The sequence below is a fragment of the Harpia harpyja genome, chromosome 12, assembly GCF_026419915.1.
Source record: "Harpia harpyja isolate bHarHar1 chromosome 12, bHarHar1 primary haplotype, whole genome shotgun sequence".
Lineage (NCBI taxonomy): Eukaryota > Metazoa > Chordata > Aves > Accipitriformes > Accipitridae > Harpia > Harpia harpyja.
Window position 1 is genome coordinate 8,105,598 of NC_068951.1, and position 12,651 is coordinate 8,118,248.

A 12,651-nucleotide genomic window follows, 5' to 3' on the forward strand; every position below is an offset into this window, starting at 1 on the left:
AGTTTCAAAGGTGCCTTTTAAGTCTGTTTTGCCTAAACTTTGACAAACTCTCTGCTGTCCTGGCTAGCTGCCAGGGCCCGTGGACTGGAAATCATCAACTTCAGCATCGATCTGGATCCAGACTTTGAACACCAGGAACATAAGCCTCCCCAAATGCAAATGGGCAGGGTTAAGGTCAGCAGCCCAAAGATGCTCTCCACCCTGTCCATGGTTTCTTGGGCCATTTGAGCAGCATCTCCAATCTCCATTTGAGCAGCTCCATCCAGCAGACGTTTTCCATGTCTACATCATTACTGCATGTGCTTTGAGTGGCTTGGCGGTATCAGGCTACGGGCTTACACTGTTCCGAGGAAGAGAAAACACAGCCAGCCTTATTCAAGGAACAGCCACAATGTAAGAAAGGCTAATTATAAAATTCCACAGGGCAGCAAGACTGTTCTCTTGTTCGCCAGGAGAAAAAGCTCTTTTTGTCCTTCGTGATGGTCCTGCTGCCTAGTCACTCAGGGACATCGGTGATGCTCATGGGAGAGCAGCTTCTGGAGGGGTCAGGGCTGAGCAGGGCCATGCCCACATCCACTCAGCATCTGACATGCACCATGAGCAGCATCTGCCACAGCATCCTACAGTGGCAGGGTGGATGGCATCTACAGCAGCCGTCACCAGATCTCTTTTATGGCAGCAGCTCGGTCAGGGGTGGAAGCTGGGGAGAACAAGTGGCTCACAAATCTGCAGAAAACACAGAGCCTCCAGAAAAATAATAATAAAAAAAAGGTTTCCCTTTTCAATTAGCTGGGAAAATACAGAGAGGAGAGAAACTCATTTGTGCATACTACACCATTGCCAGGAAATATGTTGGTGATTTAGAAGAAGGGCCTGGTGCAATATAAAAATGCCATAAGCTAAAACAAAAGACATCTTTTTGCTGGCCGGAGGAAAGCACGAGGCTGAGCTGTTCCTCAGGACACTAGTTGCTGTTGTGAGCCGTTAGCCAGCTTATAATGACCGACAGGTTTCCCCTGCTGATTGCTGAGCTAAATCACTGGGTATTTACGGGTTTCCTTCCCGCTGCCACTTGCACTTCGGTGAGCACCGGCATGAAGGATGCTGTACCTGCAGCGGGATGGAGCCTCCCCTCCTTCCATGCCTTCCTCTGCTCCTCCTGCTGCTCCAGGGCTCGAGCAGCGGATGGGACCCTGCGATGTGGGGTCCCAGAAGAGGAGCTCTCACACCCCAAACCAGCCGGTGTCCAGCAGCCTTAGGAGAAGGGAAAGATGTAAGCACAGTACAAGAGCATTTTGGTTCCCCTGTCCTGGCGTCGAGCCCTGCCTCAGTGCAGCTGGAGCTGTGGTCCTAGCACACCTCTGTGCTATTTGGTAACCCAAGTGCTAATTTTAACGTATTTTCTGGCACCTGATAAGTGCTGAAGGAAGGGCAGGGATGAGGAAGGGGCAGCTGCAGCCCCCAGAGCTGCTCAGCATTGCCCTTGTCTGCAGCAAGCTGGAGCTTGGGGAGAGGTACCCATCACCTCCCCAGACAAAATCACCTTTGTTCCTCCCAGTAATCTGCTTCCTGACCAACGTGCTGCAGAAACCACCCCAGCCAGGTAAGAAAGAGCAGCCCAAGGACACGGCGCTGACAGGCGTCTCTGTGGAGGGCAGCCGACCCATGCCGTGGGCTCCAGATGGCATCCAGAGCTGCAGAGGAGCAGGCATGGATCATAGCATGGAAAAGGGGATGGGAAACGGGGAGCTGGGTCCCCCCGGTCACCCAGGTCAGTCACAGCAAAGGCATTCACTGTGGACCATTAGCTTTAGGCTGTACCCTCACTTTTCTGTGTTCCCTCTCATGACATCGCTTCTCTGGGGTGAAACCTCACCCTGCACTGGGGTCCCAGCAGCAGGGTCCTATGGGACAACAACCGCTTATATATGACGTGTCGGTGGGGACCAGCACTCACTGGCTTCTCTGCCCGCGTCTGCCAGCACCGGGGAATACAGGCAGCCCGCTTCTGCTGAAGCATTGCTGGCGTTAGATGGGACTGCTGCAGCAACAGCTTAAGTGCTTTTAAATAAAGTCCAGAGAGCTGGAACCGTGCCGAAGCGCGTGACTGGGGAGTGGTGACCTGTATGGGGACAGACAGGCTGCCAAGACAGACGGGGTGGACGGGGCTGCCTGCCGGTGCAGGAACCTGCGTGGGATGGAGATGCCATCTCTGAGCCTGACACTTAAGAGTCATCGAATAGTTTGGGTTGGAAGGGAGGGACCTTTAAAGGTCCATCTGGTCCAGATTGAGCCAGAACACCTCCGGAGGGAGGGATGGCATTTTGGGCTGCCACACGGCTGAGCGTGCACTAGGTGGCACGCATTTTCAGCAAGAAGGCAGCTGGGAGAGGGGGTGGGTTTGGGCAGAGAGCGAAGCTCCACTGGTGCCAGTCCCAGGGACCTGCCTGCTCCCGGGGGGGTCAAAGCAATGGGCAAAGAGGGTGTAAGGCAGAGCGGGGGGAGAGCCACGGAGGGGCTGAGCAGGGAGAGGGCTGTCTGTAATTAGCACTAATGGCGAGGTAGGGATGGCCAGGGCCGGCAAGATGAGCACACGACCCAGAGGACTCGGCGCCGGCGGTTTCTTGGCTGGATTTTGCAAAGGCAGAGACTTTTTACCAGGGTCTGTAGTGACAGGACAAGGGGCAGGGGTTTTAAACTGAAAGAGGGTAAATTTCGATTAGACATAAGGAAGAAATGTTTTACGATGAGGGTGGTGAGACAGGCAAACAGGTTGCGGAGAGAGGCTGTGGATGCCCCGCCATTGGAAGTGTTCAAGGTCAGGTTGGATGGGGCTTGGAGCAACCTGATCTGGTAGAAGACGTCCCTGCCCGGGGATTGGACTAGATGGTCTTCAAAGGTCCCTTCCAACCCAAACCATTCGTGATTCCATGACTTCCCTGGAGACGGCAGGCAGTGGGGCACAAAGAGCTTAGCAGAGCTCACGGGGCATCTCCCACCACCAGCAGGGACCGGGAACGTGTCCCCTTCAGCAGCTAAATCCCAGGTGTCGGAGAGCAAGGTCACCCAGTAAGAGCAGGATGGCCGTAACAGATCCTATCTCTGCTTTGTCTAATCGGTCCCTGGCAGGGACTGGCAGCAGCTGCCGCAGAGGAAAATGAAATGAAATTTCACCTATTATCCTCTGCCTGCAGAGGAATTTCTTCCTAATTCCTGTCACTTTGGGTTTGTCTGCTTGGGGAAATTAATCTGAAATCAAGTGGGCTGTGAATTCAGAGTGCTGCAGCAATCCCAGCATAGCTTGGACAGACAGTTTTCTAAGTGGCCAGGCTATTCCCCAGAGCACGAGGCTAACCCTGGCAATTTAACAGAGCCTCAGGCATCAGGTTTTATGCACATTAGTGTAGGACCTTGAGTCAAAAACACGTGAGATGGAGCAGCCATGGAGAAATTAATTCAACAGCCTTCCAGCCTCGCTGCAAGAAAAGAAACAGGGAGAAGACAAATATTTGGCTAGTTACCCTGGTGTGCGGACGGCTCAGACAGAAGGTGATCCTATGCTGGAGGACTCGCTGCTTGGCATACTGATTTGGGGAGCATGCAGAGAAGGTTGTTTCAGTGTGTGAGGGTGGGAAACAAGGGATCCAGCTGAAAAAAAGCATAAGGGACTCTGTTAAACTCTGTGGATCATTAGGGTAAAAATCATATCAACAATCATATCAAATATTTTTGCAGGCAGTGAGGACTATGCAGTCTGCAACCCCGTAAATAGTAAATGAGGTCTGTAAGGAGAACCAGACACTGAGGCTCACCTTTCATGCTCAAAGAGCATCGAGCATCTTTGCAGCCACCCTCAAACAAAATAGTTGAAGGAACTTGTGCGGCAGGGTCTGATGGGCTCAGCTGTTCATCAGACCCAGGGTTCGTGTTGTACGTGATGCCTCGGTAACCCCTTCCAGGCTGTTGGACCATCATGGCATACAGCTGTGGCTTGGACAAGTGGGGGAGAGGTATGAGAAGAAGATGACTGAGGTCCAGCAAAGCGCTCCTATTGCTGAGATGAGACACCTTAGCCATCTACCATGCCTCGCAGAACCTTCCATGTACCATGATGCAAGATGTCCTACCAGATCAGCTCATCAATCCCTGCTCAAAAATAAATAACAAAATATAATAATAATAAGAAAATAAATCCAACGCACTTCTAGATTCTTCCCACAGCTCAGCCACCACCTGGCTGGTTTATCCCCATTGTACAGCCCTTCCCTTCTCCTGGTAACTACACCCAGTGCACCTCTGCTCTTCCACAACCCTATAGACACCCTGCAGCCCTTATCTCTAACACCCTTCTCACCCCGTAGCATCATCCAAAGCCCTTGCCCAAGTTCCCTCATCAGCCAGGACTCCTTGCTCCTTACTTGCAGCATCTCTTCATCTTCCAGCCATGCCGTGTAGCTCTGCCAGGCTTGATATAATCTGTTCTTCACCATCCTTGATTCTCCCTGAAAACTTTTCCTATTTAGGATCAGGGGATATTTAATGCTTGTCCACCCATGCAACCACAGGAATCAGGATCTGCTCCCAGCACAGCTTTATAAAGTGTACCTATCTATTTTTCAGGCTTGGGTGTATTGAGGTAGAAAGGAAAAAAACCTTCGCATTGCTCTTTGGTTCCTAATTACAGCCGGAGGAGACAGGAATTCTAAGCACCTGAGTTGTAAATGTGAAACTTACTGCTTAAACAGACATATTACAAGCAGGCTATCAATCACATTTGGCAATTATTAGTACTTTGTGAGTATTTTGAACTTAAGCATGTGACAGCCTCATCCATCCTGGCACAGAGAAATCCATGGGCATTTGCATATGAGCCTGAACTGCAGGGAGATACAGCTCCGAAGGATTTTTACGGCAGTTGCAATGGTTATGTGCTTGGTGCTATACATTTTCTGTAAGCAGAAAACTGACCCTATATCAGCTCTGTAAAGATGAGTCCCCTGTATTTAACCCAGGAAGCAGAGTTTTATAATATCCCTCCATGCCCATGGTGTAAGCTGGTTCTATATGCTATTTTTGCTATCGTTATTGCTTTCAAGCATAATGTACTTTATTTTTATAAGCCTTTCGGAGCACCTCTGGAGGAGGTGTATCACAGCACGTCGAGGGTGAATCAGTTCGGCTGGGTGTAAAGTCTGGGGAAGTTTAAAGTCATTTGATAAGGACTGGCGAATGCTTCCTGATTTTGAAATGTCTTGGTGGTGGTTTTGACATCAGCTGCTGAAGCTCTGTCATGGTTTAACCCCAGCCAGTAACTAAGCACCACGCAGCCGCTCACTCACTTCCCCCCGACCCAGTGGGATGGGGGAGAGAATCAGGGAAAAAAAAAGTAAAACTCATGGGTTGAGATAAGAACAGTTTAATAGAACAGAAAGGAAGAAAATAATAACAACAATAATAAAATTACAATAATAATAATAATAAAAGGAATGAAATATACAAAACAAGTGAAGTGCAATGCAATTGCTCACCACTCGCCGACTGATGCCCAGTTAGTTCACGAGCAGCAATCCCCACGCAGGACAACTCCCCCCAGTTTATATACTGGGCATGACGTCCCATGGTATGGAATACCCCTTTGGCCAGTTTGGGTCAGCTGCCCTGGCTGTGTCCCCTCCCAGCTTCTTGTGCCCCTCCAGCCTGCTTGCTGGCTGGGCATGAGAAGCTGAAAAATCCTTGACTTAGTACAAACACTACCTAGCAACAACTGAAAACATCAGTGTGTTATCAACATTCTTCTCACACTGAACCCAAGACATAACACTGTACCAGCTACTAGGAAGAAAATTAACTCTATCCCAGCCGAAACCAGGACAAGCACCCATCAAGAGAAAAGCCCAGGTGGGGTCTGACCTACCTCTGACACAGTATTAAGAAGTAATTTGCGTACCTGCAAGGTGTTCCAGAATTAATGTCATCTCTAAATCAACACATATGTCTTGCAAGGGGTCTGATCAAGATGAAGCAGGCAGCTGGAAGGAAGCAGTGCTCTATTGTTAGAGATATCTGCTGCACACATGTATTTTATTTAACAATCCTCATCCTGTGCTCAAATAACAACCATGGCAGTAATCTCCAGGGGTTTTTTACATTTACATTCACATGAATGTAAATGAAACTGAAAATAACTCTCCTCAAGGCCATAGCTGAGCAGCCGATCAATCCCTGGCCAAATCTGGCTCCGGGTGGTCACAGCCCCCCCAGGAGTCACACGCCACCTTCGACGGGATGAGTCAGTGTCTAGAAAGCAGCTCCCACAGACGACATCCAGAAGCATTAAGCTTCGTTAGAGACTGCACCTCTAATGAGACATAGATGTCACAGGCTCTGCTGAACCACAGGGATGGAGGTAACAACACCAGGAGCGTAAGTATGCCTAGTGTTTCTCTAAAAGGAACAAATTCTGTATCCTGGACCCAAGATACTGCAGAACCAGTGGCAGGAGAAGACCCCAGTGTCACCTGTCCTGGGGACACCCACGGCCCGTACTCCGCTCTGGAGGGGACGCATGCTGCTCCCTGCTCTGCTCTGCCTTGCTCCGCACAGAAGCCCCAGCGGAGGAGCGATGCAAGACAGAAGGAACCCAAAGCAGGAGCAGAGCGGGACCAGAGCAGGAGCAGAGCCATTCAGGGCATGGGGGAGAGCAGGGGCTGGGTATCGATCGCTGAGCATCAGCATCAACACCTCTCATTAGGTATGAGCAAAAAAAAAAAAAAAAAAGATTTTGACAAAAAGCATCAAAATAAAAAGATCTTCAAAGCTGCAAAGCAAGGAAAGGCAAGGCCATGTTAGCTCCTGCTCTCTCCTTCTAACCCTGCATCATCCCTGCAAAGCATGTGGTTCAGGTTGCCCCAGGATTTTTGGCAGAGAAATGACAACCTTCCTGCACTTCTCCCCATTTTCAGACCTTTTAAAGCCAGAAATCTCTTTCTCCCTTTGTTGCTCTGCTTTTATGGTAAAAGTATATTCTAAAAGTCCTTTAATCCAGCAGGTTCCTCTCTTTTTCCATGGCTTTCCCAGCGGCAGGCAGGCAGCTGCCGGGCATCGCCTGTGCAGGCAGGCTTCTCCTCCAGCCCGGGTCCCGGGGGGCTGCCGTGGGTTTAAGGAGTTGAAGGGGGACACGGGGGGGACGGGCACCCGTGTGTCTCCCCGAGGGCCCTGGGCAACGGATCCCACAGCCGCCGGGATGGCAGGTGTCTGTCCCCTTGCCTGGACAAGGGGTGACGGTGTCCCCGCAGTGCCACCGAGCAAAGCTCAGCGCCCCTCGGGCGTGGGGAGGTGTGTGGGGGCACGCTGGGTGTGCAAGGGGCATGGGCGGCACGGCTCTGTCCCCAGCTCCTGGGGGAGGCAGGGGGTGCTCACAGGGCTGCTCACAGGGGTGCACACACAGCCCCTTGCCATCTTACACGCACTTCTGCTCTCACACGCAAGCACACAGCCTCTCACGCACGCTCGCACGCTCATAAACAGTCACATGCGTACAGTACCTCACGCACACGCACTGACACCCGGAAACACAGAGTATCACACATCCATAGTGTCATACACCCGTGGGATCACACACGTGCTCACACTCACACCGAGTATCACTTGCACATGCAGTACCATACTCACACAGTATCACACTTGCACGGTATCACACCCCCCCGGAGTATCACACTTACACACAGAGAATCTCGCACACGTGGTAGCGCACACTCACAGAGTATCACACACACAGTGTGATATGCACACGTGCTCACACTCGCACAGAGTATCACACTCACCCACAGTATCACACTACGCACGTGCAGTAACACACACACATGCACTCACACCGTATCACGCTCACACACACGCAGTATCTCACACAACCAGCATTAGACATGCACACATCACACACTCCCAGCATCACACTCATGTACACCCAGTATCACGCTCAACGCATGTGCAGTAACACACACTCACACAGTACCACGCACACAGTATCTCACACACCCAGTATTACACACGCTCACGCTCACATGCACGGTATCACACTCACCCCCAGCATCACACTCATCCCCAGTATTGCACACCCAGTATCACACACCCGGAGTATCTCACACCCACAGTATCTCACACACACACACACTCACGCACCCAGTATTGCACACACACCCAGTATCACACACACCCAGTACCACACTCACGACGTGGCTCGCGCTCACGCTGTCACTCTCACCCAGCACCACCCACACCCGCTCCCAGCACACCCCCCCCGTCACGCTCACCCCCCGCCCGCCTGTCACTCACGCTCTCTCCCCGCCCACTCCGGGCGCTGCCGGCCCCGCCCCCCGCACTACATCCCCCAGGCGGCCGCGCGGGCGCATGCGCGTTGCCTCCGGCCGCCGCGGGCCGGGAAGCGGCAGCCCCGCAGCAATCGCTGCCGCCGGGACTCGGGGTGAGGGGCGCGGCGCGGCGGGGCCGGGCCGGGTCGGGCAACGGGTCGGGTCGGGTCGGGTCGGGTCGGGTCGGGGGGTCGGGCAGCGCCGGCAGCTCCCTTCGTCTGGCGCGGAGGGCCCGGGCCCGGGCCGTCCGTGAGGGACCTCCCCCGGGGCCGTCACGGCCGCGAGCGACCGGTACCGACGCGCGGCCGCCCCGGGCCCAGCACTGCCCCTGCCCGGGCCGCTTCACCAGGCCCCGGCCGCTCCTTCGCTCCCCGGGGGGGGCGGGGATCGGTGCCGCCCGGACAAACCCTGCGGAGCTCGGGGTGGGCCCGTGAGGGGGGTCTTACCCCGGGGTAAGCGGGTGCTTGAAGCCGGGGGGTGCCGTGTCGAAGCCCGCAGGCGTCCGGCTGCCTCGGCTCCGGTGGGTCTGTCGGTGCTGCTGAGAGCTGCCGGGGTCGGCTTGAGCTCTCCGGTGGCCCTGCGACCGCGGCGGAGCGGCCAGGCTGGCCCTGGGTCACCAGCTCCCCTCGGCAGGACTTGGCTTTGCCCTTCCCGGCAATCCGGCCCCGCCGCCCGGCTAAAAGCAGGCGAAGAGCCCTCCTGGTGCTAGCTGAAGCTTTCGGGAAGCTGGAGGAGCCCTCCAGATCTTGCCAGGTTCGCACCCCCACAAGTAAACGGTCTCCCCACAAATAAATAATTTGCTTCGGTGCCCAGAAGGACCCTGGAGGGAGCGAGTGGGAGGCTGGGTTTGGTGTGATCCTGTGTTCAGGTGTACCTGCCCTCTTCTCTCTGTCTCGGCTGTCCTGCTCGTTCATGCCTGAAATAAGCCCTCTGCCTAGCTGATAAGCAAACGCTTTGTTCCGCTTCAGTTGCGATCTTTTTCTCCTCTGAAGGGAACTCTCTTGAAGCTTGTTTTGAATGGAAGAAGTCCAGGTTTGGAGCGGTCGGGTTTTATTTCTTCTGCCCTTTTGGTTGTCAACCCAGCCACCTTGTGCTGCGAGGATCAGCAAAGGCTGGAAGAAGGCAGGACTGTGTCGAGGGCAGATTGATCTGCGTGGTTGGAGTTATTACTGCGATCTCCTCTCTACTGCCTTGCTCTGTTCTTACTCCTGGGTTGCTGCTAGCTGTGTGCTAGTCGGTGCTGGCTGCTCGTGTACGGGAAGATGTGTTTAGATATGAGTTACCTGGCAAGAGCTTCAAACCCTGTTGCATCACTGTGTTCACGGTTCAGGTTGTGCTGGGCCCAGAAGTGCAGATCAGACGATGGGGGGGGGGGGGGGGTGTGTGCTGCGGGGGCCCTGGCTGGGTGATTTGGAGTCAGGGTGGCGCAGGGCACCTGTAATGCTGTTCCGGTCGTGCACCCTGCGCAGGGTCATGGGCTTATTACAGCCCCACGGCCTCATGGTGCATTATGTGCTCTCCTAATCCGTGTGTAATCTTTTCCCATGGGCTCTTTGTAGACCTTCCAGTCCCATATCTCATGTGGTATTAGTGGTGCTTAACAAATCCCTCCTGGGCACCCTCTTTTCTGAGCAACCTGCTGAAAAGTCTCTGTTTTACCAATCTGGTGGTTTGTTTTTTTTTTTTTAATGTAGCCCAGCTCAAGGGCTCCTGAGGCCCCTTCTTTTCCAGGTACAAGCTGGCATACCATTTAAACTTTTATCAGCACTGGCAATTTCAGTTCAGAGACTTAAAAAGGGACTCGGTGTTTTTAGAAATCATCTCAGACCTGTGAATGTTAAGATCCTACATTTAAAGTGAAAGAAAACTCTGCTTTCTGGAAGTAGAGCAGGTTTGAGAATTAAACATGTCTTTCAAACGCTTTAATTCCCACCTGCCCCTCCCCAGCTTTCTCACCACCATTTGCTGGAGCTTGAGGAGCAGGGAGTGAATCTGCTGGGAAACACAACTGAAATGCACCCGGTTCTTTTCCTGTCCAAGGCCCTGATTAAAGCCATGTGGGCAAATGTTTCAGAGGTTGTGCTGGGGCATAAAGATCCAACCAAACAAATCCAAATTCAAGATCTGAGCCCATGTTACAAATTACCTCTTAAGTGGAGGGCTGTTGGCCGGAATATTTAAGTTTGCACTTCAAGTAGTCAGGATTTTGTTTTCATTTGTGGCAAGGTGGCTCATAGGATTTCTGATTTGAGCCAGGACTGTTTGCTGAATAAACATAGCTTTTAGAGGTTGGTATCACTTTTAGCTTTTCAAGTCACTTTTAAAGCTCGAGGTGAAGTGTTATAGTCCATGGGATTTTAGCAAAGACGTGTAGCTACTCTCTCTCTGGGCTGCCAATCTTCCCAGGACAGAGCCAGCGTGAAGGAGCTGGTGCAGCTGAACTGTTGCTGCTAGCATCCAAAACGCAATGCTGGCGAAGTGGGATGTGTAACACATCCCAAGCCGCAGCCAGCCATCTGCACGCAGCTCTGCTAGCTGCCTACCCCAAACCCTCTCTGCCTTGGTGTAACACACACAGCAGCCCAAGGGGGTAGGCTGAAAACTGTACGAGCAGCTCTGGTATTGAATTTCTCAGCTTTTAATGTTTGTGCGCTGCTGAATTCATGGAGAGGGGAAAGGAACTGCAACTTCAGGACTTTTCTTTCTCTTGTTTGCCTTAGCTCAGGGACTCGTGTAATTTTGGCTTACTGAAGCTCTCCCGCATTCCTCGCTTCCCAATCCGTGCAAACAGCTGCTGGCTCGAGCAGCGTTCAGCAGCGAGAACTGGCAGGAGGCTGAAATACGCCCCTTGCTCCTCCTTTGGACCAGCAGTCCCAGCGCAGGAAATATTTTTCCATTCTGATGGGGAAGCGAATGTCGGCGCACGCGACGTTCACGTGCAGCCAGTCTGGGTACCTTTGTGTGTGGTCCAGGATTCAAAGCATCGCTGCCATCCGAGGGAGAGAGCAATAGGCTTTTGTCACCCAGCTGTTCTCGGCCAGTGTCCCAGTGAGTGCAAGGTGGTACGTGAAGGAGGCGGCTTTTCTGCTGGGATGCCCTCTTTTTTCCATTTCCTGCTGCTGTGTTTCAGAAAGGAAGGAAAATCAATCGCCAACTCCCTCCAAACAGCCTCCTGCTGCTCTCCTGCTCTGCTTGGGGCTGTTGAATGTGCAGATGGATATTTGGTAACAACAACTTTAGGGGGGAAAAAGGTCTTGGTTCTCTATTTGGGGTTTAGAGCACCTAATGCAGGTGGGTACGACAGAAAACCCTGCAGCCCTGCTTTGGCTCACAGTGGTCTGAGCTGAGCATGGACATGTGCTAGCGATCCCTGAGGAGGAGATGTGTTGGTGTGAAACTTGCCATAAAAAGAACTGGCAGAGGCAGGTGTGGGGTTTGATACCTCAAGTTTTAATTTGCTGTTTTCAGCAGTATAATAACTGTCCTTGGTGCATTAGGGGAGAACGAATTACATGGAAAAGATCAGTTGGAGAGACCAGGGTCTTCACTTGCTGATCTGGAGCGGTTTGTTACCAACACCAGTTGAGCTGGGGGTGTTCTGTAAAAATCTCAGAGCAGCTCATAAACTAATTTACAGTGAATTCCTGGAGAAAGTGTTGCTTTCCTCTTATAAATGCAGACATGTGGGCGTGTCTGTTCTTCTCTCAATCTTTTTCTCTTTCTTTTTTAAGCTAGCAAGCCACACAAGCATGATGGATGGGATGCTCCACAGAGCGTGGGATCTTCCCCCATCCAGCAGGGGTGTCATTCTCTGCGCAGATGGCATCCTCCAGTGGAAGCCACCCACTGCTGCTCTGCCTCTTGGGAGACCTGAACTTTTCCATTTGACAGGAAGGAAGCTCATAGCTCCCTGCTGACTGCTGGGAGTTAAGCGAGCAATCAGTGACATGAGACCTTAGGAGGAAGAAGGTGACTTTATTTCAAAACAAAATGAATTTCACTCATTCACAGTCATACCCACCTGCTCACAAGCACCAACAGGGGGATCTCCAAGTTGTTGTCCAGAGTTTGGACACCAAGACAAGTGTGTCCAGATGGTCTGGACGGGATTCCTTGCAATGACAGAGCAGACAAGGAATGCTAAATATCACCTCTGGTGTCTCTTGGACAGCTTGGCAACCATGTGATGGCCTTGGGTCTGCATTTTTACATCCCTTGGGGGCTAAGAGTGATGGTGATCTTTTGTCTCTGTGAGTCCTTAGGATTTACTTGCTGCCCTTTGTGT

At 52.4% G+C, this 12,651-nt stretch overlaps 1 protein-coding gene across 1 annotated transcript in view; it reads left to right on the forward strand.

The window, feature by feature from the left end:
• Positions 1 to 9,778: 9,778 nt before the first annotated feature.
• DTX2 (deltex E3 ubiquitin ligase 2) overlaps positions 9,779 to 12,651 on the forward strand; it is a 40,108-nt gene continuing 37,235 nt past the window's right edge. The window contains 1 exon segment of the mRNA XM_052803580.1: positions 9,779 to 11,590. Coding sequence (XP_052659540.1) covers positions 11,580 to 11,590 — 11 coding nt within the window. The 5' untranslated portion in view covers positions 9,779 to 11,579.